This window comes from Enhydra lutris, unplaced genomic scaffold, assembly GCF_002288905.1.
Source record: "Enhydra lutris kenyoni isolate GAN:26980312 unplaced genomic scaffold, ASM228890v2 scaffoldscaffold27, whole genome shotgun sequence".
Lineage (NCBI taxonomy): Eukaryota > Metazoa > Chordata > Mammalia > Carnivora > Mustelidae > Enhydra > Enhydra lutris.
Window position 1 is genome coordinate 11,456,065 of NW_019154111.1, and position 27,408 is coordinate 11,483,472.

Genomic DNA, 27,408 nt, shown 5'->3' on the forward strand with positions numbered 1-27,408 from the left:
GACAAATAAATTTTTAAAATCTTCAAAAAAAAAAAGAAAGAAAGAAAGAAAGAGAAAGAAATCATACAAATAAGCGCATAGTTGTCAACTGTACAAAATGATTTTTGAGAAAGGTACACATTTGTATAAAAGCATTTAACTACTGGGGCAGAAGAAGGGGTGCCAGACTTATTGGTGGGAACAGAGTTAAGACAGGTGACATTTTAGCTGACAGCTGCAGAGTAAGTAGGAGTTAGGTTTTATGGCCCTTCTGCTCACACTATTTAAATCACAAGGGAAAGGGGAAAAAAGGGGATGAGAGGAAGGGGAAAGGGGACATTATCCAATGATGCCTAAAATAAGTCAGCATTTCTTTTCATACAAAAAAACATGCCTTAACAACAAACATATAGGTGATAACAACAGTAACAGTCATACTAAAGTAACACAAGGATATTTTAAAAGTATTATATACTAACAATATTTACAAACCAAAAAATTTACATTAGACCATAGTACCTTCTCTCTAAACAATGTCTTCATATAAACATAAGATTTCCATGAACTTTTTTTTTTTTTTAAAGATTTTCTTTATTTATCTGACAGAGAGAGAAAGCACAAGCAGGGGAAGCAGCAGAGGGAGAAGGAGAAGCCAACTCCCCACTGAGCAGGGAGCTCAATGTGGGGCTCCATGCCAGGGCCCCAGGATCATAACCTGAGCCGAAGGCAGATCCTTAACTGACTGAGCCACCCAGGTGCCACCCCCACCATGAAAGTTTTAATAAAAAGGTAGATAATATAAAAAGCACATTAAAGAAAGGGAAGTAACTATATACTTATGACAAAGATTAAACCCTCAATTCCTGGACTTCATAAACAATTAAGTCTCAAAAGAGACTTCCAAATCACCAACAAAACCAAGAATAAAATCTCATTTTAACTCTTAGTAAGTATTTAAACAATTGCTAAAGAATAATATTATTTATATTTCATAATTTTTCCCATCAAGGATTAGGAATAAGCAGTTACGATGTTAAAAGGCAAAATTAAAGAAAATACTCAGCAAAAAAATCTTGAGCTCAAAGGTTAGTTAATACTTTAATATAATCATGAGGAATTCATAAGCCTACCAGATACAACAATCTAATCCATAAGAACTACACAATGATTTTTGCTTCTGAATGTGACATAATGGCCTGTAGCAGAAAAACATTCCCTATTAAAACTAAAAAAGCTGTATAAAATAGAAAAAACAAAAGTTCTTAAGGTATCATAGACTTTCCGAGGCAGCTAGGACTTGAGATCCTGAAGAATTCATTAAAGGGAGCCCCACATTCTACACAGGACAGTCCATCTATTTCTTTAATGGCACAGGGAAAGAGACTGGGAAAGGACAGTCACTAAAAGCCAGAAAAATCAGCAGAACTTTTGGCAGTTATCAAGTGGCCAGGAGGACAAAACTTGGTAGCTGGGTCTTGCCATGATACCCAGGACTTAAGGGGTCAAGATCCCATAGTGAAAGGAGGCACATAAGAACAAATCTGACACTGTGTATTTTCCCCTTAAGACATCTGTAAGTCTTAAACTACACAGAGCAGAGGCTAAAAAGTCTGCAGAAAGCAAATGAAAAGCAAACAGGAGTTTTAAAGACTCTCATGCTGCTGGAGAGACAAAAGCAGGAGACCCTAGAAACAAGCAAGTCTCTCAGCCAGGTTCCCGGAGGGCTACTGAGGGTGGGCAAACTACAGGTTTACAAACTGAAAACCCAGCTTCAAGTCAGTTCAGTTCTTGACTGAAGATCTATTCCATCTGCCTGCCAGAAGATAGTGTAATTTGTACTTGTATCTAAAATTCTGCATATGATGTCTGGCATTTAACCAAAAATTATCCCCCAAAATGGTTGCAATGGTGGTGACAGTAGTAGCAGTAGTAATAACAATTATCATTATATAATATACAACTATATATAATCATATATAATTATCATTATACTATCAGACACACCAAGATACTTCAGCAAAGAGGAAAAAGACAACAGAAATGATATACAGGTAATCCAGATAACAGTTTTCAGACACAGACTTTAAAGTTACTTGACTGATATGTTCAAGAAAATGAATGACAGGGACATCTGGGGGGCTCAGTGCATTAAATGACCAACTCTTGATTTTAGTTCAGGTCATGGTCCCAGGGTTGTGAGATGGACCCCTGCCTCAGGATGGGGTCTGCTTGGGATTCTCTCTCTCTCCCTCTACCCACATCCACCCTGCTTGTGCACATGCTCTCTCTCTAAAAATAAGTAAATCTTTTTTAAAAAAAAGAAAGAAAAGAAATGGGTGACAATATGGATATTTTCACCAAAAAAGAAAAAAATTGCATCTATTTTAAAAGAAAGAGTCAAATAAAAATTCTAGCACTAAAAAACTGCTATAGCTGAAATCAAGGGAAAAAAAAAACAAAAACAGGGGCATCTGGATGGCTCAGTGGGTTAAAGCCTCTGCTTTCGGCTCAGGTCATGATCCCAGGATCCTGGGATAGAGGCCCGCATCAGGCTCTCTGCTCAGCAGGGAGTCTGCTTCCCCACCCCCTACCTTCTCTCTCTGCCTGCCTCTCTGCCTACTTGTGATCTCTGTCAAATAAATAAATAAAAACCTTTAAAAAGAAAAAAAAAAAAAAAGATGGGGTTAAAAGCAAACTGGACATAGCTGAATAGAGAACTGGTAAACTGGAACACAAGTAAGTAAAACCAATCCAGAATGGAATAAGGGGAGAAAAAAAAGATGACAGAAGACACAGAAAAGCACAAGGGACATAGGGGGTATGACAAAAGCTATAATATAGATTTAGTTGAAGTTACAGAGGGAAGGAGAAAAAGAATGGGGCAGAAACAATATTTGAAGAATATAAAAATTTTTTTTCCAGAACTGATGAAAAGAGTCATGGTTCATGGGATGCCTGGGTGGCTCAGTCAGTTAAGTGGCTGCCTTCAGCACAGGTCATGATCCTAGTGTCCTGGGATCCAGTTCCCACATAGGGCTCCTTTCTCGACAGGGAGCCTGCTTCTGCTTCTGCCTCTGCCTGCCTGTGCGCTCGCGCTCTCTCTCTCTCTCTGACAAATAAATAAAATTAAATTAAAAAAAAAAAAGTCATGGTACAGATTCCCAAAGGGTCAAAAACCACAGAGTAAATACAAAGAAAGCCATTCTTAGGTGTTAATATCTACATCTCTAAAATGAAAATCTAGAAATCCCTCATATTTCTGAAGATGATTTTTGAAAAACTGAAATACAGAGGTCAGGTTGCCACAAACAGCTGATATGTATCTTATCTATATGTAAAACATCACAAAGTCACTGTATCGGGCTCCAAATCATTTATTCAAAACCTACTATATTTACCTAGAAATTAATGCAAATGATAGAGCCATATGCCTATCTGGAAAAAAAAAATAACAGAATATAAAACCTCCTAGAATTTGATCAAAGATTAAAAACTATTTCTACATAAAAGGAAACTGATGATGCTCAGAGAAAAAATCGTAACTTGCTAAAAGTCATATAAAGATCCAATTCTAGAAGTTAGCTCTGCATAAGGCCTCCATCTACCTCATATTCCTTTCATCTATCCTGGGTATCTTCATTTTTCTAAAGTTCTAAGATTATCAGACTGAAAATATCAGAACTTTCAGTGGCTAGTAAAGCTCCTAAGCCATGCCAGTGTAATTTCAATTTAGGGCAAGAGGAGGACAGGAGAGTAAGGAGGAACATGACAGTCCCCAGTCTCCAAGGAGTGGAATACCTCCAAACTAGTGATTCAAATTCATGGGTTTGCAGGAGTCTATGGGATTATAACAAATTCTCAAATTCATATGCACAATGATTTTGTCTATGGACCAAATAAATAATAAACCTCACAAGTGTGTTCTATTTTTCAAGTATGTGATTAATAAAATAAAAATTCATTTAAAGACAAAAACTGAAGGGAGAGGGAGGAATGAAAAGGAATTATTAGGAGCAATGTTACTTTCGATTTATATAAGCATTGTTCAGACATCTCTAAGGACCTATCTCATCAAAACCCCATTCTTAATCCTAAATTGCTAAGGATAATGCCAAAATAACCCAGGATAGATTGAGAGTTTCCTACAAAAACAGCAGAAAAACAGATGGGCACTTCAAATACAACAATTCAACATCCAGGAACTCATCATAAATAAGTTCAAAATTTGTTTCTCTAAGGCAGTCTCGCTCAAAATGACCAAAGAACAACAAAAACAACAACAAAACAAAGCCCAGAAACCCTAAATGTTCAGGAATAGGAGACCAATTAAATAAAATACCATAAAATCATTACTGAGATTATAATGCATCACTAACAAATGATACAGAGGAATATTTAATATAATAAGGTGGAAAAGGAACACATAACAGCAAACAGAGGACAAAATCAAAATAAAGAATATAGTTACAACAAAATAACTGGAATGATATATGTCAAAACATGATTGGTTATCTTTGGATAGTGGTATTAAGGATAATTTATATTTTGTTCCAGCGTATATTTTGCAAATACTCCAAAACAGACTTAGGAGACCTTTTTTTGCAAACAGAAATAAATAGGTATTCATTTTTAAATGTGAAATTTTAAAATAGTTGAAACAGGTTCATCTCCTATCCTGGTTGTCAAATTGTATCACTTTTACTGTGAACTATGAATCGCATGTTAACACAAGGTACAATTTTAATGGTTTGATTTTAAGTAATAAAGAAGACTAACAGAAAAAAAGGTGGGGCGCCTGGGTGGCTCAGTGGTTTGGAGCCTCTGCCTTCGGCTCAGGTCATGATCCCAGGGTCCTGGGATCGAGCCCCGCATCGGGCTCTCTGCTCCATGGGGAGCCTGCTTCCTCCTCTCTCTCTGCCTGCCTCTCTGCCTACTTGTAATCTCTGTCTGTCAAATAGATAGATAAAATCTTTAAAAAAAAAAAAAAAGTAAACACACTTAAAAATGTATCAAATTGTACAATCTAAAGTATTTATGTCTTTCAATAACATGTAAACTACAATCATGCCATATCAGTGAAATTACCTAATGTGTACAAAATTTTCAAAGGTCCTCCCAGTTTTCATATTAATACATTAAAATCTTAAATGTCAAGACAAAATATATCTAAATATTGTTCTCTTTCTCTAAACCTATAGCACTTCTTATCCATAGTCATAATTAAGCACATACTATAGACATGTAAAATATTGAATCAACTGTGGTAACATTAAGTCAGAAGGCCCAAATATCAGAATACAATCTCCTACCCTTTCAACTATTGGACCTGGACAAATTAATTTCTCTCTCTGAACTTCAGTTTCCCTAGCTGTAAAACAGAGTAATATTTATTGTCAAGTGTTTGTGAAGACTAAATTAAAAAACAAAAAACAAAAAACACATGCTAAGTGCTAAGAATCGTGCCCAAAGAACAGAAGGTACTTAATAAACGGTAGTTGTTACTAGAGGCACGTGCAATAGCTTTTAAGTCACGAAACTTGCCAAGCCATCTGAAAACTACATGACAAGTTACTTAACCTTTATAGACCTCAGTTTCCTCATCTGAAAAAACAAAAAACAAAAACTCATCTTGCTGGTTTGTTCTAAGGATTAAGTAAAACTATACAGAAAAATCATCCCGCTTGTAATAGGTGCTCAATAAAGTGTAGTTGGTATCACTATTAGTTAGCTACATCAAGAAACACTGAAGTATAGAGATTAGCAGGCTATAAAATATTTTTACATATAAACTCCCATGTAATTTTAACAATTAATCATCATTTAAATGTACTTCTCTGGAATGTCCGGGTGGCTCAGGTCATGATCCCAGAGTCCTGGGATCAAGTCCCTCAGGACTCGACTTAGCAGAGCTCCTTGCTAAGCAGGGAGTCGGCTTCTCCCTCTGCCTGCTGCTCCCCCTGCTTGTGCTCTCTCTCTCTCTCTCTCTCTGACAAACAGATAAAATCTTTCAAAAAAATATTTTTTTTTCTTAATTCCCAAATTAAGTATAAATTGCAAAAAAAATCATAATATGGTAAACTTTTTAAGCACACTGCAAAACAAAAGACCACTTTGTTAGTTTCAAAATAAAAATGTGCTATCTATAACTAGATCTGCTTTAATATTAAGGTCCAAATAAATCTAAAAGGACTAGAAGGAAAAAAAATTCTAGTCCTTGGGAAGAAAAGACATATCTGAATTTTACCATTTTTTCCATGACTTCACATGTTTATACACAACTAAAATTTAAGTGCCTCTTTTCCAATCTCTGAACTCCTGTCTGTACCTTCGTGCAGAAGCAGAACAGCACCTTTAACACCTATGGAATATGAAGCGAGACTGCCTAGGTTCAAATCCTAACTTCATCTAGGTGTGTGACCTGAGGCATGTTTTAATCCCGCCATGCCCAGTTCCTCATCTGGAAAAAATAAATTCTTCACACAATTGTTAGGATTAAATGAGTTAATGCACTTAAAGTGTTCATAAACGTGCCCACCATATGGAAGGCACATTATAACTATTTCCTATTATTATTGCTTTATTATTCCCCCCTCGAAATGTCTAGATCTGTGACTCTTGAAATCAATAAATACTAGCTACCCGGTAAACAATTCCAACAAATGGCTTTACTTAAAATTAGACCTACTTAGGAAGTAACTAACACGACTGTCACAGCAGTAAAGATACAGCAACCGCTATTAAAGAGGATTCTAGGGCAAAACCAAGGAAAATCAATTCCCTTTCTTACACTTCCTATTATACAAAGCTGTAACATCCTTACTTGCTAATAGAAGTTCAGTACCAAAAGAGTTTTACAATTTAGGCATAGCATACACTAATCCAGCAGACAAAAAATTCTCAAACTCAAGCTCCACAATACTCAATTATATTCCTTCAAAGAACAAAGTTCCAATTACTCTTCTATTTTAATAGCTTAGTACTTCAAAATAAAAACTTTTCTGCATAAGACAGTAGAATATCATAAAGATTAAATACGACTTTGTAAATAAAAGTGTCTGAAAGTTAAATATGCATTAAATACTAATTTATGAACATAATTGAGAAAATTATAACAACAGATTTCTCCAATTTCAAACAACTGCCTTCTAACCAAAACTAGTGCTCTGTCCACTTCAAATCTTGGGCCAGGATGAGACATAAGTCAGAGTAAAGTTGCCATCCCACTAAATGATTTCCTGCTTGAAATGCACTCTTTCCTTTTTATTCATAACTGAGATGGGACTAATATCAAAGTCCTGCCCCTACACCACAAGTTTAAGGAGTGAAATCCTGGAAGCCCAACTTAAGACCAGAAAAACTTCTGTTATTATAAAACTTCTTTGAAGCTATTAGATCAAAGGATGCCACCGCAATTCCCTACTGCCTGTGATCCTAACCCGGGTACAGAAAAATGCTAATTGTCTCCAGATTCAAGAATTTGTTAGCTTCAAAAATCAGAAGTACCTGGGCCACATTTCGACTCCAGCTGAGGGCTGGAATGTTTACCTGGCTCACTCTCAAATGAAAAGTTGTAGTCCAACATCAATCAGGAGGACAGGCACGCAGCAGCCATCAATAAGCCACACAGGCCAGACTGACCACAAGTCACTTGGCAGCCTTCACTGAAGCAAACCCTACTGAAGGCCTGACCGCCAACCCTTGACCTGGTGAATAGGACAATGGACTAGCAGTCAAGAATGTTATAGATTCTTCTAGTCAGAGATCCTTTCTCAGATTCTTGACTGATTTAACTGAAGAAATCAAATTTGAAAAAATGTAAAGACTTTTTGAAATACAGATGAAAAGTGCTGAGTATGTCTCACAGACCTAGTTACTTCATTTGTTGAATAACATAAAATATACATTATTTACAATTTGTTTTGTTTACAAAACCATTCCTGGCCTTGTGAAATGATGGGGGGGAGGGGACAACTAGCACTTTTCTTGAGGGTCTGCACAGATCTTTAAACTTCACTAAGCCAGTTTCTCTATCTGTAAGTAACATTGGGAGTTAACGTGCTCTTCCCTCAAAGATAAGCTAAAGATAAATAAATACTGTATGAAAGTACTTTCAGCATTTCAGAAGGAATTCGATTAAAAATAAATAAATAAATGAATGCAATGGAACTGGTTTTAACCCCAGATCAGGAATTCAGACCAAACCAGTGCTGGGAGTCAAATTCATTAAAGTCAGACTTTTCTGTCTATATTTGGGTTTCTGGGTTGGGAAACTGGTCTGTATTTCTATAAATCCCTGTTCTGAGCCATAATATAAGGGAACTCTTCTGTAATGTCCCAGCCCGCTCCCTATCTTTTTCAGAACTACCAGCCGGAAAAGACAACCCTCCGCAAATCCTACAAATCCTCCCCACCTGCAAAGATTCAGATGGATCCCACAACTTTTCAGCCCTTCGTGACTTGTTACCACTCCTCTGGAGGTAATCACTTCTAATGACCCCACTCGGGAACAATTACTCCTCTGCCCAGCTTTACACTCTGGGCTGAGCCGTCCCCCGTCTCCCGACAGCTCCGACGACCTTAGACGTCTTCACCAGTTCGCCAGACATCGGAACCTCAAAAGCTCCTGTTCCCGCCCCACCTCCCTGAGCCAGCCGCTCCCCCGGCTCTCTTCAACCCCCAGATCCCCGGCACAGGATCACGGGACTCCCGGTTGTTCTACGCGCTCGGGATCCGCGGCACACCTCACCCCTTCCCCCCGCCCCGACCCCGCTCTCCCGGCCCTAACCCCCCCTTGAAGACGGGGGGTGGGGAAGGCAAAGCTCTCCGCGACTGGACTGAGACTCGAGAGGCCAGGCGTCCCCCTACCAGGCCCTGCCTGGGCCTCTCGGCTCGACTGCCCTCCACTGCCCCCCTGGCCCAGCCGTGCTTATGCCGAAGAGTAGGGCAGCACGAGCTCAGGGCCCAGCACTTACTCGGGAAGGTAAGTGGAGGAGAAGGAGCTCCACTTGTGTAGCGCGTAGGGGAGAAGCCGGCACTCCGGCGCCGCAGCGACAGCCCCGCCAGCCGCCATCTTGTCAGCACCGAAGCGGCCGCCACCGACCGCCAGCCGCGCTGGGAGGAGGGGAGGGGCGTGGCCTGCTCTTAAAGGGGCCGCGGCCTGACGGGCTGAGCGCTCTCCCCTTCTCGGGTCTCTCCGGCTTCTTGGACAGCAGAGGCGCGCGCGGGTCCTCGGTTCTCTCCTAGAGTTTCCATCGCCTAATGCTCCTTAATAGACTGACACAAATTGGGACTGGACTGTGAGCACCTGAGGGCTGTCCTGGGCTTGGAGGGGAGTGGCTCAAAGGACTTTTCTTACAAGCTGAGGTAAGGAGAAACCAAGAATGTTATAAAAAGAAACAAATTGTAGTTAGGAGCCAGGATGGGAAACTGAGAGACCGTCCTGGAAGACGGGACGTCTTTGCGACTTTGGAAACCGCTGCCCTCTCCCGCGTATCAGTCCTTTGAGGCAGCGGCACCGAAAGGGAGCTGGCGTGGAAGACCTAGGATCCTTTCCCTCTGCCGCGCTGCTGGTTTTAAATGTCTCGCCCCGCGTTCCCGAGTCACATGGAGACAGGAAAAGGAAATGCTCGGGTGTCCTCTCACCCTGTTCTGTTTGCGGTTTGTGAGGTGCCCTTCCTTGTAAACATTTGTTGCGTGCCCTCTCACACCAATCCGTGCACTCGGCTTGCTCAGTCATGATATTCACCTACAGACCAGAAAAAAACAAAACAAAACAAAAAACCCTTAAGGAGCTGGGGAAGCCGTGTGTCATCGTTTTTTTCCAGCTGTTAAATCTGCCCGCTTTTAGCTCGCACAGAAATTTCATGCAAAAGTTGAGACAGAACAGAGTTGTTAAAAAAAAAAACAAAAAACAAAACAAAACAAAAAAAAAAAAAACAGAGAAGGAATAACAGCCCAGGTGCTCTGAATGCCAAATGGGCATCACGTGAGCTTCTTATCAAAAAAGGAACATTTGCTCCGAATATCTGGCAGCTTTAGATAATGCTCCCATCAGGTACCCGTTTGTCAAGGTTATGCACACTTAGTTCTTGGCTAAGCCACTGCAATTAGTCACTCACTAAAGAAAAGGTTCCACCCGGAAAAGCCGTGACAGTGTCTTCATCTCCACCTGACCCACAGAAGAACTCCTGCAAGGAGTTTTCTCAGTGAACGACCAACTGAGTTGAAACACTTCAACAGTATTCTCTTCCCAATTATTAAGCTGCCCAAAGCTCCTCAGATCTTTTCCTGACCTCCCGTTACTGTAGGGGAAAACTTAGCAGTGGCCTTTGCTGGAATATCAGATCAAGAATGCCAAAAAAGGGGCGCCTGGCTGGCTCAGTCAGTAGAATATTCCACTCTTGATCTTGGGATTGTGAGTTCGAGCCCCACATTGGGCATAGAGATTACCTTAAAAAAAAAGTTAAAATCTTTGAAAAAAAGAATGCCCCAAAGAAGGCCAAAATATGTTAAATCTAAATATGTTAAATCTAAAATCACATGCGCTTTGGGTATTGCAGCGTGTTGGAAAAGTATTTGTTCCTTGAGAGAATGCTATGATCCCAGTGACTCAAGTTGGGAGTCTAGAGATGGGGGAGAGGCCAGAGAAGGTTGGTCCCAAAGATGCTTAGTGGTTAACTTTGGGAGAAAGAGATACTTTGAAGGGGAAAATTTTAAGATGGTGACTCAGTTCAGTTAGGGGCCCTGAATTCACTAACCACACCTCTTACCCTAATGTAAGTAGAGTCTTTGTTCTTTTCCAGACATAGAGTTACAGTTTCTGAGTGATCCTTTTATTTTATTTTTTTTATTAAGAGTCTATTTATTTATTTATTTGACAGAGTGGGGGGTGAGGGGCAGAAGGAGAGGGAGAGAGACATTCTCAAGCAGACTCCATGCTGAATGCATAGCTGGTCATGGGGCTCGATCTCACGACCCCAAGATCATGATCTGAGCCGAATCAAGAGTAGGATGTTCAACCAATTGAGCCACCCAGGCGCCCCCAGTGATCCTTTTTAAAAAACAGATACAAGCCAGTTCTTCTTGAGATGACTTTCTGTGACTTTCTATTCCATTTAAGTGATACGGAGATCCCTGAGCAGAGGCCTTTCATATCCTGCCTTGATTACCTCTCCAGCCTTCTCTCTTCTTTCTCCCTTACAAGTTTTACTCCTGCCAAACTAAACTAACACACTGAATTGGCTCCTGTAAGTTCTGTGCTCTCTCTGGCCTCCAGGGCTTAGTCGTAGCCAAGCCAGGAGTACTCTCTACCATTCTTCACCTGGCTAACTCCTGCCCATTTTTCAGATCATTTCATGCTGGAAAATCGTTCCTGATCACCTATTTTGAGGTTAGGTGCCGTTTTCTATATTTCCCTCCTTATTCTAGCAAATATCACAATATATTTTAATTTCCCCTTTTTTCTATTCTCTCTTCCTAAACTGTTAACTCCCATGTAGGTAGGAGTTATGCATATCCTGTTCACAGTTGTATCCTCAGTCCTATGATAATGTCTAGTACATAGTAAGTGCTCAGTAAATATTTATTGAAGAATGAATAAATTACACTTAAAGGGAATTTGGGTTGCAAAGGAAAGAGAATGCCAGAACTTCTTAGACAGCAAACATGTATCTCCTGAGGTGTGATTGCCGTGGAGAATGTAAAGACCCAGGATAGCGTGGCTTTCCTGCAGCAAAGACTTTACAAATGGTACCATAAGTTCAAGTATTCATATGTTAACATAAATATAGACATGGTGCTATACTGAACTCAAAATCTATGTAAATGTAAAGATAAAATAGAAGACTAAAAAATTTCAACATCTGCGAGAATCTACTAGTAGCTCAGGTCTCTTAGAGATGAAACTTAATATCTTCCTCTGCCTTTGGGGCATTGCCTTATGCGACAGAGTTCATTGTAAGGATACATGGGGAAGACCTGGAAACTGTCAGTAACCGTTTAATTCCTCTAGGTCCCCCACACTTCAAAGATTGAGACAAACTGGTAGCCTCATGGAGAACTGGATAATAGATGATTATTTTTCCGAGATCAACAGCTCCATTGACCCAGTCATCTTTCATCCCTTGAAAGCAATCATCTTTTACTCTCTGATGCCTTCTCGGTATGCTTCTCATAGTACATACTTACCAGAAAAAGTAACTGATTGTATTTGGTTTGTCACCATTCGCTATCTTTTCCTATTTAAAAAAAGGGGGGGGGGCTTTATTAAGAGGCTTTGATGTACCAGGCTTTGTCTAGATGCTAGTAAGATGGAGATAAACAAGTCAGACAAGGGCCCATACCATTCTGTTATGGTAACATAATAAATGAGTCAACCAGATCATTTTAGTCTGTGCATTTGAGTACTAAGAAAAGACTACACTGGAGTAATATTTAGATTGGATGGTAAAAGAAAATTCTCTAAGAAGGTAATAGTTAAATTAAGCAAATAACCTATACGGTAAGAAAGTACAAAGGCTGGATAAAAACATTCTAGGCAGAGAGAATAAACAAGTGCAATCAGCCTGAGACAAGAAAGGAGTTGATATATTCAAATAATAGAAAGTGTGGCTGGAGCATAGTGATGGGGGAGAGTGAAGTCAGAAAAATTGGTATGGTAAGGAGCCATGACGTGGAACTATGATGGAGAGACCTACTGCAGGGACTCAAGGCAAGGAGTAGCAGTATCCATTTTAGATTTTATAAAGTTCACTCAGAAAATGGGTTGGAGAGAGGAAAGAGTTGAAGTGAGAAGACTTGACAGGAGGTTATTATAGTAGCCAGGCAAGAAGTGATGGTGGCTTGGACTAACAGAGGAGATGGAGAACAGAGGTTGAATTGGGACATATTTTAGAAGTAAAACCAGCTAGACTTGCTGGTGGGGGTTGGGGAAGGCAGGAAGAAAAGGAAAAAATCAAGGATAATCCCTGGGTTTGGTGTTTGCATCACTAGGTAGATAGTGATGCTTTTATTGAAAGGGGAAGATTTAGAGTTAGAATAGTTTCAAGGTAGAAGGAATCAAGAATTTTGAATTCAGACATTCAAATGGCCAAGGGACACATGAAAAGATACTCAACACCACTAATCATCAGATAAATGCAAATCAAAACCATAATGAGATATCCCTGCATACCAGTCAGTATTACTAGTATCAAAAAGACAAGTAATAACACGTGTTGGCAAAGATGTGGAGGAAAGGAAAGCCTCGTACATGGTTGTTGGGAATGTAAATCAGTACAACCATTGTAGGAAACAGTATGGATGTTCCTCAGAAAATTAAAAATAGAAATAGCATATGATCCAGTAATTTCACTATTGGGTATATGCCCAAAGAAAATGAGAACACTGATTTGAAAAGATACATGGGGTGCATAGCTGGCTTAGTCGGTAAAGCATGTGACTCTTGATCTCAGGGTCATGAGTTCAAGCCCCATACTGGGTATAGAGCTTACTTTAAAAAAAAAAAAATGAAAAGATATATGCACCCCTATGTTTATTGCAACATTATTTACATAGCCAAGAAATGGAAGCAGCCCAAGTGTCCATTGCTACATGGAGGAATAAAGAAATATGGTATATACAGGGGCACCTGGGTGGCTCAGTGGGTTTAAGCCTCTGCCTTCAGCTCAGGTCACGATCCCAGCCTCCTCTGCTCTGCAGGGAGCCTGCTTCCCTTCCTCTCTCTCTGCCTGCCTCTCTGCCTACTTGTGATCTCTGTCTGTCAAATAAATAAATAAAATCTTTTTTAAAAAATGGTATATACATACACAAAAGAATGAAATCTTGTCATTTGCAACAACATGAATGGACCTAGAGGGTATTATACTAAGTGAAATAAGTCAGAGAAAGACAAATACCATATGATTTCACTTATATGGGAAATCTAAAATACAAAACAAATGAACAAACAATCCAACCAAAAAACAAACACTCTTGGGGCACCTGGGTGGCTCAGTGGGTTAAGGCCTCTGCCTTCGGCTCAGGTCATGATCCCAGGGTTCTGGGATCGAGCCCCACATCAGATTCTCTGCTCAGCAGGGATCCTGCTTCCTCCTCTCTCTCTCTGTCTGCGTCTCCGCGTACTTGTGATCTCTGTCTGTTAAATAAATAAAATCTTAAAAAAAAAAACAACACACTCTTAAATACAGAAAACAAACTGTGACCAGAGGGAAGGTTGGTAAGGGGATGGGTGAAGGGATTAAGAGGTACAAAAGAAAAAGAAAAAAAAAAAGAAAAAGGAAGTCTGGTATCAGTGTTATACAGGGGATGTCTAATAGATATCCAAGTGGAATTGCCAAGGATGTAATATGGAGAGTCTATATTGGTCAGAGTCTTACATCTAGTCACCTTATAGGCAATTGGCCTTCTTTTTATCTAACCCTATAGTGGTTGCTTATTTTGCCTCAGGCACTGATTCCTGAGTCAGTAAATTTTTCTCTGTGTAGCAGAATCACTGTAGCTCCAAGTATAGCAGGTCTAGATAGAAGAAACCATCGGTGGCAGCCTTCTGCAGAAGAGGATATACAGGCTCAGGGATAGTCTATGGAAAGAAACTTAAGAGTATGTTTTGAAAATCTTAGTTTTGTTCCTAGGCCTGGTACTTTTCTAGCCATGAGAACTTGGGAAAGTCACATAACTTATAGTGGTGGAAAATCAAAACCCCTATAATATTTTCCACCCCTATAAAATGAATTTAATCAAATCTATCCTGTCTACTTCACAAAGGAGTTTTGAAGATCAAGTGAAGGAAGAGAACAATTATTGAGTACCTAGCTTGCCTATTATGAGATAATGTAAGTTCTCATTTAATCCTCAAAGAAACTCTGAGATATAAACTTTTTTTTAAAAGCACATGCTTCTTTTTTTTTTTTTTTTTAAGATTTTATTTATTTATTTGACAGACAGAGATCACAAGTAGGCAGAAAGGCGGGCAGAGAGAGAAATGAGGAAGCAGGCTCCCTGCGGAGCAGAGAGCCCACTGTAGGGCTTGATCCCAGGACCTGGGATCATGACTCAAGCTGAAGGCAGAGGCTTTAACCCACTAGCCACCCAGGTGCCCCGAGATATAAATATTTTTATCACCCTTTCACAATCAGAAAAATAAGACTCAGAAAAGTTAAATACTTGTTGTCTTTGGTTTGCTTTTTCACATGTGTGGGACAGAAGAGAGTGAGGTGGGGGTATTCCTTCCCCTGACTTCCTTCCTGTAAGGTCACTTTGGGCTGACTGGCCCTTTTGACCAGAAGTCACAAGTCCTCTTCCCAAGTGGTCTCTCCACACAGCTCTCTGGTTCTGGGTTCCAGTAACCACTCCTACCCCTTGCTTCCTGCTGTTTCCTGGTGTGTTCTTGCACTTTTATAAAGAGTTCCTTTATTAAACCTCTTACGTTGCCCAACTTGAGAATGCCATCTGTTTCCTTCACTGATACAGTAACTTATCCAAGGAGGTTTAGCTAGTCAGTGACAGAGCCAGAATCTCTTTGGTTCAAAAGCTGTCCTGTTCGATTGCATCCCATTCTTCTCAAGTGGAAAGAGATAGAGTAAACTATAAAGTACTATTCAGATATAAGATGCTGTCAAATAAAAAAAGACCACCGAGAGTTAGAAGGCAAAACAAATTTGGCTGATTTATTTATTTCCAGGCAAAGGAACACATCAGGCTAAGGGGGAAAAGAAGGTGTTTTTATTTTTATTTTTTAAAAGATTTTATTTATTTCATTTATTTGACAGAGACACAGTGAGAGAGGGAACCCAAGCAGGGGGAGTGAAAGAGGGAGAAGCAGGCTTCCTGCTGACCAGGGAGCCCGAAGTGGGGCTCTATCCCAGCACCCTGGGATCATGACCCAAGCCGAAGGCAGACGCTTAACGACCGAGCCACCACAGGCACCCCCAGGAAGGTGTTTTTAATTATAAGGAAGGGTTTTCATGATTGTTATGTTCACTAAATATTAAAATATACCTTCTAAATGAGCTGGAATAAATCAACAGCTCTGTACATGATTAGTTAAAACAAGCCTTATACTTCAGTGGCCAGGAAAAAATAAATCTTCCCAAAAGTCCTATAAGGGTCTTATTTTAGCTGACATGGGGTCGTGTAAAGTTCATGGTTTTTTTTTTTTTTAACAGTTTTAGGTGTTGAGGAAAGTAGAAGCACAGTACAGCATTCAGTGTGCCATCTCCTCGGCAAGCTCTGCTGTAAATGGAAGAATTCCCTTTTACAATATTTGGCCAAAGATGAAGAAACTAATACCCAAATATGCTAGATGTGATGTCTAAGGTCATTTACACAACTGGCCTTTTGCAGATCTGACTCCATAACCCAAGTACCTGATTCTCAGTGCCTTTGTTCCTCATGTAATTTTTTTTTTAATTTTTTAATTTTTTTATAAACACATAATGTATTATTAGCCCCAAGGGTACAGGTCTGTGAATTGCCAGGTATACACACTTCACAGCACTCACCATAGCACATACCCTCCCCAATGTCCATAACCCCACCACCCTCTCCCTACCCCCCCTTCCCCCAGCAACCCTCAGTTTGTTTTGTGACATTAAGAGTCCCTTACGGTTTGTCTCCCTCCCGATCCCATCTTGTTTCATTTATTCTTTTCCTACCCCCCCAGCCCCCCATGTTGCATCTCCACTTCCTCATATCAGGGATATCATATGATAGTTGTCTTTCTCCGATTGACTTATTTTGCTAAGCATAATACCCTGTTCCTCATGTAATTAATGGGAACTTTTTAGGACTGCTCCTACATTATTCTTCTTTATATCCTCAACTAGCACATAGTAGATACTCAGCTATCTCCTGAACTGTATGTCTTAGTTCCTCCTGAGTTTCTTCTCACCAATTGTCTTAGGCAATTAAGTCTGCTATAACAAAAACAGCATAAACTTTGTGGCTTAAATGACAAATACTTATTTTTCGCAGTTCTGGAGGCTTGGAAGTTCAAAATCAAGGTGCTTGTAGATTCAGGATCTGATGAAAGCCCTCCTCCTGATTTGCAGACAACCACCTTCTTTCTGCCCCTGACCCCCCAAAATGCATGTCCTTCTTACATGCAAAATACATTCATTTCATCCCAATGGCCCCAAAAGTCTTAGCTCATTCCCGGATAATGTCTAAAGTCCAAAGTTTTTTTTTTCCAAATATCATCTCAATCAAATATGGATGAGGCTCTTCTGGAGGCAGAACTCCTCTCCAGCTATGAATCAGTGAAACCAGGTAGGGTAGTTGCTTCCACAATACAGCGGTAGGAGAGGCAAAAGATAGACATTCCCATTCCAAAAGGAAGAAATGAGAAAGAGGGAAGGAGGGATGAGTCTCATGAAAACCAGGCAAACTCAGTGAGATCTTAAAGCCTGAGAATAATCCCCTTTGGCTCCTTGCTCTGCTTTTAGTACTGCCTCTTTGGCTCCCTGGGATGGTGATCCTGCCTGCCACTGCTGCTCCGTCATGCCAGAAACCTACCTGCTGCTGGTCACACCCCCAGGGCTCTGGGTAGCCCAGCCCCAGAGCTGTGGGTGAAAGTCTGTTTAACAGAGGTGATAGCCTCCTCTTTTGAAACCCTGATGGCACCCCTGATCTCTGAATTGTTTTCAGGGTCATTCTTTTCCTGTCTTGAAGAATAGCTTATGTTCCAACTACATAGATCTGTGGTCCTGGTCCTGTAAAATCCAAGACATCCAACAGGCTTTCTTCATTCCATCTGTGTCCATCCCCTTCAGTTCACACTGGGGTATCCTTGCTGAAGTGGCTGATTAGGTCTCTGGTTCACATCCACACTAATCTCCTTATCAAATGGTCAGCCAGCCATACCTTCAGTGTTCTCTTCAAACCTGCTTTCTCGTTTCTTGTAATGTGGACAGGCTTAGAATTTTCCAAATCTTTAAATTCTCATTCCTTTTTGCATAACAATTCCATCATCAGTTCCTATAAGCAGTGAGGAGTAACCAAGCCACTCCTTCAATACTTTGTTTAGAAATCTCAGCTAGATAACCAATTTCATCACTTGCAAGTTCTACCTTCACAGAACACAAGAACAAGAACACAAATTCTTTACCACTTTAGACAAAGATCACCTTTCCTCCAGTCTCCGGTAGCATGTTCCTCATTTCTGTCTGAAACCAGAATGGCCTTTACTGTCCATATCTCTAGCAACATTCTATTTGTGTATTCTCCTAAAGAATGGAAAGCATTCTCTCCAGCTCTCTTCCCTCTGAGCTCTTGCCAGAATCACCTTTGGTAATCCCTCACAGCAATAATGAGTTTTTCAAGCATGTACCCCCAAACTCCAGCCCCTACTCATTACCCACTTCCAAAGCTGCTTCCACACTTTTAGGTATTTTTTGTAGCAGCATGCCCACTTCTGTGTACCATTTTTTGTCTTAGTTAGCTTGGGCTACTGTAACAACAATGCAATAGACTATGTGGCTTAAATAGTTATTAACCTTAATAATTAAGTTATTTTGTCAACAAAAATTTATTCAGAGATAGCAGAGTTCAAAGATAGATAGTTCAGGACATGCAGGCTACAGCAAAACCATAGACAAGTCCAGCAGGCAAAGGAGAGGGATGTTATTTGGTTGAAAAAGAAGAAGTTGGAAGGGTTGTTTTGAATGAAAGTCTATCGGAGAAAAGAAAGAGTTCAGGGTGATGACTTCTCATTAGCTGATTTGCAGAGGAAGTCAATGTCTTGTAGGAGATGCAATGTACAGCTTTTCCCTCTTGGGGCCTATAACTGATGATTCTTTCCTGGTGATGATTCTTCTGTTGGAGTGTAATTGACACTTCTGGTGAGAGAGTGTAACTGACAATTCTTCCTATAACTGACATTGGGTGGTATATCTATCCTCTGTCTACTTTAGTAAGGTTTTCTTTCACTAATTTTCACACAACGAACATTTATTTCTCACACTTCGGCTGGGAAGTCCAAAATCAAGGCACTGGTAGATTTGGTGTCTACATCCTTATTCCCGGTTTGCAGATGGATGCCTTCTTGCTCTGTGGCTGAGAGAAAAGAGTTCTGGTCTCATTCCCTTGTAAGGGCCCTAATCCTATCAGGAGGCTCCACCTTCATGACTTCCTCAAAATATAATCAGCTTCTAAAGGCCCCACCTTCTAAAACCATCACATCAAGGGGTAGGGGCTTCAACCTATGATTTTGAAGAAAATGCAAGTCTTCAGTCCATAGCACTAATTTATGATTATAGTTTAAAAAATCCAAGGAGTTTGCTTAGGGATCATTTATAGATCAGAAGACTGGAAAGAATTAAAGCCATGGGGGCTATCCATACATTTTTGGTTAGTAAATGAAGAAAATCATCATGGGGATTAGAATTTGCCCCCAAATAATTCCCATTGAGAATTTCTTGCATACCAGGAATATGCATGCATTATCTCCATGAACCCTCACACGGCAGCCCTGCAAGTAAACTCTCTTGGAGTTCAAGATTTGCCAAACTCACATGTGCCCTGTTACATAATTCTCAGATGTATACATTCAGGATTGAAAAGGCCAAGAGAAATATGTGATGTATTCCTAAGACTACTGGTTCTGCCTTCATCTTAACTTTCCTCACGGTTGCTGTATTAACTCATTTCAACTTTGCTGTTGTTTGGAATCATTTCTTTGAGCACAACGCTGCCAGAAGGAGTGGATGAAAAGCAAATACCAGCAATTTGTAAGTAAGGGGATATCCCCTTTATTTTTTAGGACAGAGGAACTTCAGCCAGGCCCAGTGGGGCCTCTGTGCCTTCCCAGGTGAACTCGGATCCTGGCTTCAGGTGTGAAGCTCAGGTCTTTCTGCTCCCAGGAGATGGCAGCAGCAGCCACCACAGCTTCAGCCTGCAGGAGATTACAGAATTCCTCCTTTTGCCTGTTGGCATCCAAACCTAGAAATTCCCGGTATTAGAGACCACTTTATCCCCGGTTTGCTGAGCTTGGTCGGAGCTGAGACACAGGCTGTGGAGGAACTGGCAATGATTCGTCATCTCATAAGTGCCTGGTTTTTGGTAAACACTTTGGTCCAAACTGTGACCTTGAAGCGTGTGTGAAGGAGGACCAGGAAGTCTCTGGCCAGGGAAAAGAGCTTCAGAAAGAAACAAATACAGTTGAACCTTGAAGCCGGGTTAGGGGCACCAACTTCCCTCCTCACCCTCGTGCAGTCAAAAATCCATGTATAACTTTGGACTCCCTAAAAAGCTAAAATACATATATCCCACTGTTGACTGGAAGCCTTACTGATAGCATAAACAGTGAATTAACCCATATTTTGTATGTGTATTATATACTGTATTCTTATGCTAAAGTAAGCTAGAAAAAGAAAACATTATTAAAACCATAAGGAAGAGAAAAATACATTTACAGGACTGTATTGTATTTTTTTTTTAAGATTTTATTTATTTATTTGACAGAGATGACAAGTAGGCAGAGAGTCAGGCAGAGATAGAGGGTGGGGGAAAGAGTCAGGCAGAGATAGAGGGTGGGGGAAAGCAGGCTCCCGACGATCCCATGACCCCAAGATCATGACCTGAGCTGAAGGCAGAGGCTTAATCCACCCAGCCACCCAGATGCCCCAGGACAGTACTATATTTCTTAAAAAAAAAAAAAAAAATCCACATAGAAGTGGACCCATACAGTTAAAACCCATGTTGTTCCAGGGTCAACTTAAACACTTCCATCCACACAGGCATAAATGCAGAGGACTCCAGCTCACAGTTTGGTGCCACACCGAAAACACAGATTCTCCACCCAGCTTCCCAGCTACCAGCCAGCTGACCTTGTTCCGGAATCTCTCAGAGCTGCAATTTCCTCCTCCACCTAGTGTGGACTCTGATGTAAAGGGCCTGCTAATTCTTAAATTATGAGTTACTGTACTTTTATTTTCAGGATTAAGTAAAGTTGGGCCTTCGCCCTTTCAGAATTTGAAAAATCCCAGACACAACCAGTGCTACGGGATCCAAGTTAATCCCAGGTGAGCACATAGGTGAGCAAATATCCTGGTTCGGCAAAAACTGCCAGCTGCCTGGAAGGTGGGCAGGAATCCCAGGAGACGTCTGAACACCACACAGCTAGGGATGAACTGTCAACTGCTGGGGGTTGCTTTGCAAATTACCACATCTAAATGAGGCTGACAAAACAATATTCCAAAAAGCAATTAACACTGACTCCTAGTGTATTTGGAAGCCAGAAGTCCTTTTGGGAAAAGTGAAATTGGCTCAGAAAAAAATGATCCCACCCCTCTGGGTAGAAATGTTTAGGGTTTAGAGGATTCTTTTTTTTTTTTTTTTTTAAGATTTTATTTTATTTATTGGACGGACAGAGATCACAAGTAGGCAGAGAGGCAGGCAGAGATAGAGGGTGGGGGAAAGAAAGCTCCCCGCCAAGCAGAGAGCCCAATGCGGGGCTCAATCCCAGGACCCCGAGATCATGACCTGAGCTGAAGGCAGAGGCTTTAACCCACTGAGCCACCCAGGCGCCCCATGGGTTTAGGGGATTAAGTCTTAAGGTCCCTGTCAGTGCTTCTGTCCCACTGTCACATTCAGGGGCTCAACCTGGGTTTTGTGAAGGAGAAAATGGACCGAGCTCCTCTAATTTCCTCCCTGCTTCATCCTGCTGGCTCTCACCGTCATTGCCTGAATGGCTGCAATGTTCATCCATTCATTCAGTAAATATTTACTGGTCACTTACCGTGTGCCACATACTGGGAATATAGCTAGCTATTAAGGAGTTCACAGTCACCTGGTTGGGTATTAAATGGGTTAAATATACAAAGTAGCCAGAAAGGATTAGCATATAAATATAAAATATGAAGTAACAATAGTGGCCATAGTGGTGGTTAGCAGAAGCATTGGCTCCATAAGGAACCAATATCTCCACAGGCCAAAGATCTTTTCTATCTTTAATAGATAATATCTTTAAAGCTATACCCAGAATATAGTAGAATCATCTAGACTAGGCCTGCAAGTATTGGCCCCTGCCGTCTGACAAGGCAACCCTTCTTTCCTGTTTCACATGAAAGTTGTCATAGGAGAATCCCTTCCTGGAGTAGGAAACTTACACTCCAGAAAGCCACTTTAAATGGAAATATGTATATGTTAACTGACCTGAAAGGATCGCGGACTGGGGACAGCTTCTCCCTTTATGTTTCCTGCATTAGAATATCAGCACAGGGGGTGGTCAGGTTAAATAAGGTTCAGTGTCAGCTGAAACAGAGGGAACTGAAAGACAATGACAGAAGACGGAGAGCATAGTGATGGCGAATTCTAGACGGCTCTACACTAGAAAAAAGAAACAGATCCAGCATGCAGAGCAGGTCAGAGAGTAAGGCAACAGAGATATCATGGGACAGGGGACTCAGCTATCTAGTACAACAAACAAACAGGAAGCAAACCAGTTCTCCTGGTTCCCCAGCATCTCAAATCAATCTGAGGAGGTCAACTGAAGTTTGTCTTCAAAGAGACACCAGTTATCCTCATACTGTTGGAATTGGGCCAAATTATGTCTCAAATGCAAATTTTTATAAAAACCTTTCTTATATTGATCATTTTATTTTCTTCCTGTATATTTTTTTAAAAAATATTTTATTTATCTGACAGAGAGAGAGAGATCACAAGTAGGCAGAGAGGCAGGCAGAGAGAGAGGGGGAAGCAGACTGCCTGCTGAGCAGAGAGCCTGACGTGGGGCTCGATTCCAGGACCCCAAGATCAGGACATGAGCCGAAGGCAGAGGCTCAACCCACTGAGCCACCCAGGTGCCCCAATCTTCCTGTATATTTCTATATAAGCTCAAAATTATCTCCTTTACCCCCACCTCTACAACCAATTTCCAGCAATGTCAGTTACTAAACATATAGCACAAAGTGTGAGAACCTCTGGCCTTTGGTCTAATTTTATGCAATTTAATGCTCAGGTCACTGCTCTCAGAGCCCCCAAAATAACCAGCATTATGCTGGGATTCTCTCGTGAGCATATTCAGAAAAGTGCCTCTAAGCAGTGGCTCTCATTCTTGGCTGCCTATTGGAATCCCATGGGAAACTTGTAAAAATCCCCATATCACATCCCAAAACAGTTACATATTAGGGGTGGGACCTAAGCATTGATATGTTAATTTTGAATTTCTCGAAAGGGTTCTTTTATTTTTCCCTTTCCCTTAAAATCATGGATGCAGGTTTATTTACCAAAGGTGCTGGCCTGGGACTGGTTCCATCAGCCAGGACTTTAGTTCCTCAAAAGATTTCTATGTGCCACCAAGGTTGGGAACTCTTCCCCCTTATGTCTTAGCAGGAAGCTGTTGGTACCTGACAGCTAAGCTCTCCTCTGTTTGGAATTTCTCCTGAGAAGTAATCATCAAGAAACCAGATGCTGCGATGGCAGCTAGCTTGGACATCCACTTACTTGCAAGATTTCCATTTTGACTCTCCCACTTTGTCAGTTAAAACGACTTGGGTACTTAAAGTTGTGAACAACAGTTAATCAGTATTTTAAAGAGAATTGGTAACAGGTGATGCTGGTGTAAATGCCACACTCTAGAGACCCCACATTCATCCTAATGTTCTTTAAATCCCCCACACTGTGGGGGTGCCTGGGGGGCTCAGTCAATTGAGTGTCCACTTCTTGGTTTTGGTGCAGGTCATGATCTCAGGGTCGTGGGATTGAGCCCCTCATTGGGCTCCGTGCTCAGTGTGGTGGGAGGGGGGTGTGTCTGATTGGGATATTCTCTCTCTCTCTCTCTCCCTCCTTCTGCCCCTCCCCCATGCTCTCTTTCTCAAATAAATAATTTTTTTTAAAGATTTTATTTATTTATTTGACAGAGATCACAAGTAGGCAGAGAGGCAGGCAGAGAGAGAGGAAGGAAAGCAGGCTCCCCACAGAGCAAAGAGCCCGATGTGGGGCTCGATCCCACGACCCTGAGATCATAAGCTGAGCAGAAGGCAGAGGCTTTAACCCACTGAGCCACCCAGGCGCCCCTCAAATAAATAATTTTTTTAAGAAAGAGAAATCTCCCCCCAAAAAAGAAAGAGAAATCCCCTGTACTATGTCCTTTTCCTCTCCTTGTTTGCCCATTTTTCTCTCTCCCTCTCTTCCTTTCTCCTTCAGCTGTTTTCCCACACTATTGGTCTTCTGTCCTGTTCCTCTTTCCCCTTGTTGCTCTCTCATTCCCCTTTGCATCTCCCTATTCCTTCTGCATCTGACTTGACTTCTTTCACTCTATCATCTCCCTCTAACCCACAACACATACGTCTCCTCTCCTTCATCTTTTCCACTTGCTTTTCCTTAATGAACTATACCATAGAACAAAAACGTTGTCAGAGATTTATAATTACTAAATAGAGTATTTGTTGTTAACTTTAAAAGCAGATAAGTTCTGGGGTGCTGGCTGACAGCTGGGAGAGGGTGGGACTCTTGATCTTGAGATCATGAGTTCAAGCCCCACGTTAGGCTGTTGGGCATAGAGATTACTTTAAATAAATAAATAAAAATAAAAGCAATGAAGTTCTGAAAATGCTGTATTTGTCCGAAGGGGGGTGGGTGTGGGAACTTGCTTGTAGTTAGCTTTCTTTAAATACTACTATAAGATTTATTTTTCTTATAACTTTCTTTATTGGCTTTCGGTTACTTTATTCATGTAGTTCAATGACCCTCAATCCAAAAATGGTTGTTTGTTCTTCAGTAACCCCAACAACAGTAGCTGTTATCCCTATAAAAAGAGAAACAAGCTAAAAACAGTAGAGTGTATACACCCTGAATTGCATATTCAGTTGCAAAATCATCATTATCATTATTATTGTAATTGCAGAGAGGAGGCATTTAAATAATTGTTCAAAGTATCTTCTTGAGGAAATAAGGAAATCAGGGCCAGCTGTCACAAACCAACCTACAATAATAATCCCGTATGTGCATTTTCTGTATGCATAGCAATGCTACAGTAACAAATTTGTGCATTCATCTAATGTCCTTAAGCAACCTAAAAAATAACAAACCTTGATCAAATCCATTGTCTCACTTGGTAACTGACCGGTGTTTTTATTTTTATTTTTTTTATTTTTAAAAAGATTTTATTTATTTATTTGGCAGACAGAGATCACAAGTAGGCAGAGAGGCAGGCAGAGAGAAATGGGGGAAGCAGGCTCCCCGCCGAGCAGAGAGCCAGATGTGGGGCTTGATCCCAGGACCCAGAGATCATGACCTGAGCTGAAGGCAGAGGCTTAACCCGCTGAGCCACGCAGGCGCCCCTGACTTGTGTTTTTAAGCAGTGTCCCTGAATAATCTTAGACTCAGAAGCCAACAAACACAAAATTGCACCATCAATTCAATGACTAACTGGGGTGGTGGGCCAGTATCCCCCCCTGTTATGTTATGGCCACAAATCTAGTTACTCAAGTAGAGTAGAAACAGGGTAGCTAGATCAGCAGACAACTAAAACGTATAGAAGAAATAGCCACAAAAATAGACACGTTATACTGACTTGAAATTTGTAAACAAACAGAAACTATGAGAAAAGGGGGAAGGTCTTGTTTTTACGTTAGTGAAATCAGCCAAAAGTATTTGAGATTTTCTCTTCCCGAGATACAGCTGTGAAATGACTAATAGGAATTAAGTGAGCCTGCACCAAGAACTGAATGTGCCACTTCACTGGGAACAGAAAATGCTCCCCTGATCGAGGCTGTCCTCTCAGACAAGCACCTTGGGTGTTTTATTTTTTTTTTTTTATTATTTTTAAAAAATATTTTATTTATTTGACAGATCACAAGTAGGCAGAGAGGCAGGCAGAGAGAGAGGGGGAAGCAGGCTCCCCGCTGAACAGAGAGCCCGATGCGGGGCTCGATCCCAGGACCCTGGGATCATGACCTGAGCTGAGGGCAGAGGCTTTAACCCACTGAGCCACCCAGGCACCCCAACCTTGGGTGTTTTAAAGAGGAGCTGCCAGACACAGATATGGTGCATTTACAAAGAACAAGAATTATCCATGCATCTTTGCAACTTTTCTCGTATCTTGGTACTTTTGGATCAGATGTATGTCTTCAATTCCACGTCCCTGAAGAAACTCCGGAGAGAGGGAAGAAGGAAGGAGGAGAAAAAAAAAACTTCCTGTCACGTTGTTTTTTCCTTGCTGGGCTACTGTTGTGTTCCAGTAGGAGTCTTGCTGAACACTTGGCCTGAGCAATTTAAGAAGGGTGAGTGACCAATACTTAAGAAGGTTAGTAACTGCTCTGATCCAACATTCCCAGGTTCTGAAAACCATACAACTAGTTGTAATGGATCAATATTATTTGAATAGTTGCATCCCCAGCTAAAATTGAGTTTCCCACACACAGCCTTATCCTGTTTCAATAATTAAAATATTTTTTCCTACTAGAGTATCAGAAGGGATACTGACTGACATTTTAAAAGATGTTTCAAGGCACAATCTGTGGATTCCATTTCATTGTAAAACACCACAGCAACATAAAAATAAATTCAAACTTCAAAACTTCAAAAAAGTTAACTATTATTATTTCTATGAACTATTTATGTATTCTTTCCCCATAAGCATATATATATACACCATTTTTACACAAAGCAGACCATATAATACAGTGCCCTGTTGTGAGATAATAGGGGGAAAAATATACATATATACATATATATATAGGGGGTGCCTGGTTGGCTCAGTTGGTTAAGCATCCAACTCTTGATTTTGGCTCAGATCGTGGTCTCCGAGTTTTGAGATTGAGCCCCACGTCAGGCTCTGTGCTGGGCATGGAGCCTGCTTAAGACTCTCTCTCCCTCTCCCCTGCTGCTCCCAACTCTCTAAAAAAAAGAAAAAGGGGCGCCTGGGTGGCTCACTGGGTTAAAGCCTCTGCCTTCGGCTCAGGTCATGATCCCAGAGTCCTGGGATCGAGCCCCACATTGGGCTCTCTGCTCAGCAGGGAGCCTGCTTCCCTTCCTCTCCCTCTGCCTGTCTCTCTGCCTACTTGTGATCTCTGTCTTTCAAATAAATAAATAAAATCTTTAAAAAAAAGAAAAGAAAAAAAATATATATTGGTTTCTAACCCCCAGCTCCCGGCACAGAACTCCCAAAGCCCTCGTTAAATTTTTAAGTGATGAGAGCACTAGGAGCATCTTTTGTCCTAATATTTGGTCTTTGATCCCACTTCCTGATACAAGTTCTTAAATCCCTTTGAATTTCCCAGCAGTGTCCTTTGTTCTACTGAGGTGGGGTCCTGGATGGCTCCTAAATAGGGGCTGGTGCCCAGAAAGACCAAGCCATGATTATAAGCTTGGAATTTTCAGCCCCATCCCTCATTCTCCAAAGAGAGGAGAAGGGCTGGAAATGGAGTTAATAATTGATGATGCCCATGTGATGAACCCTCCATGAAAATCCCAATAGTATGGGGTTCAGAG

General features: G+C 41.0%; 1 protein-coding gene across 2 annotated transcripts in view; it reads right to left on the reverse strand.

Annotated features, from left to right (window-relative positions):
* LOC111151948 (muskelin 1) overlaps positions 1 to 9,057 on the reverse strand; it is a 172,662-nt gene extending 163,605 nt beyond the window's left edge. The window contains exon 1 of one of the 2 annotated variants that reach the window (XM_022510190.1): positions 8,952 to 9,057. In XM_022510190.1, the coding sequence (XP_022365898.1) occupies positions 8,952 to 9,049 (98 nt within the window). In that variant the 5' untranslated portion in view covers positions 9,050 to 9,057. The remainder of the gene's footprint in view (positions 1 to 8,951) is intronic. The other variant, XM_022510191.1, reaches the window with a different exon arrangement.
* Between the last annotated feature and the right edge of the window lie 18,351 nt (positions 9,058 to 27,408).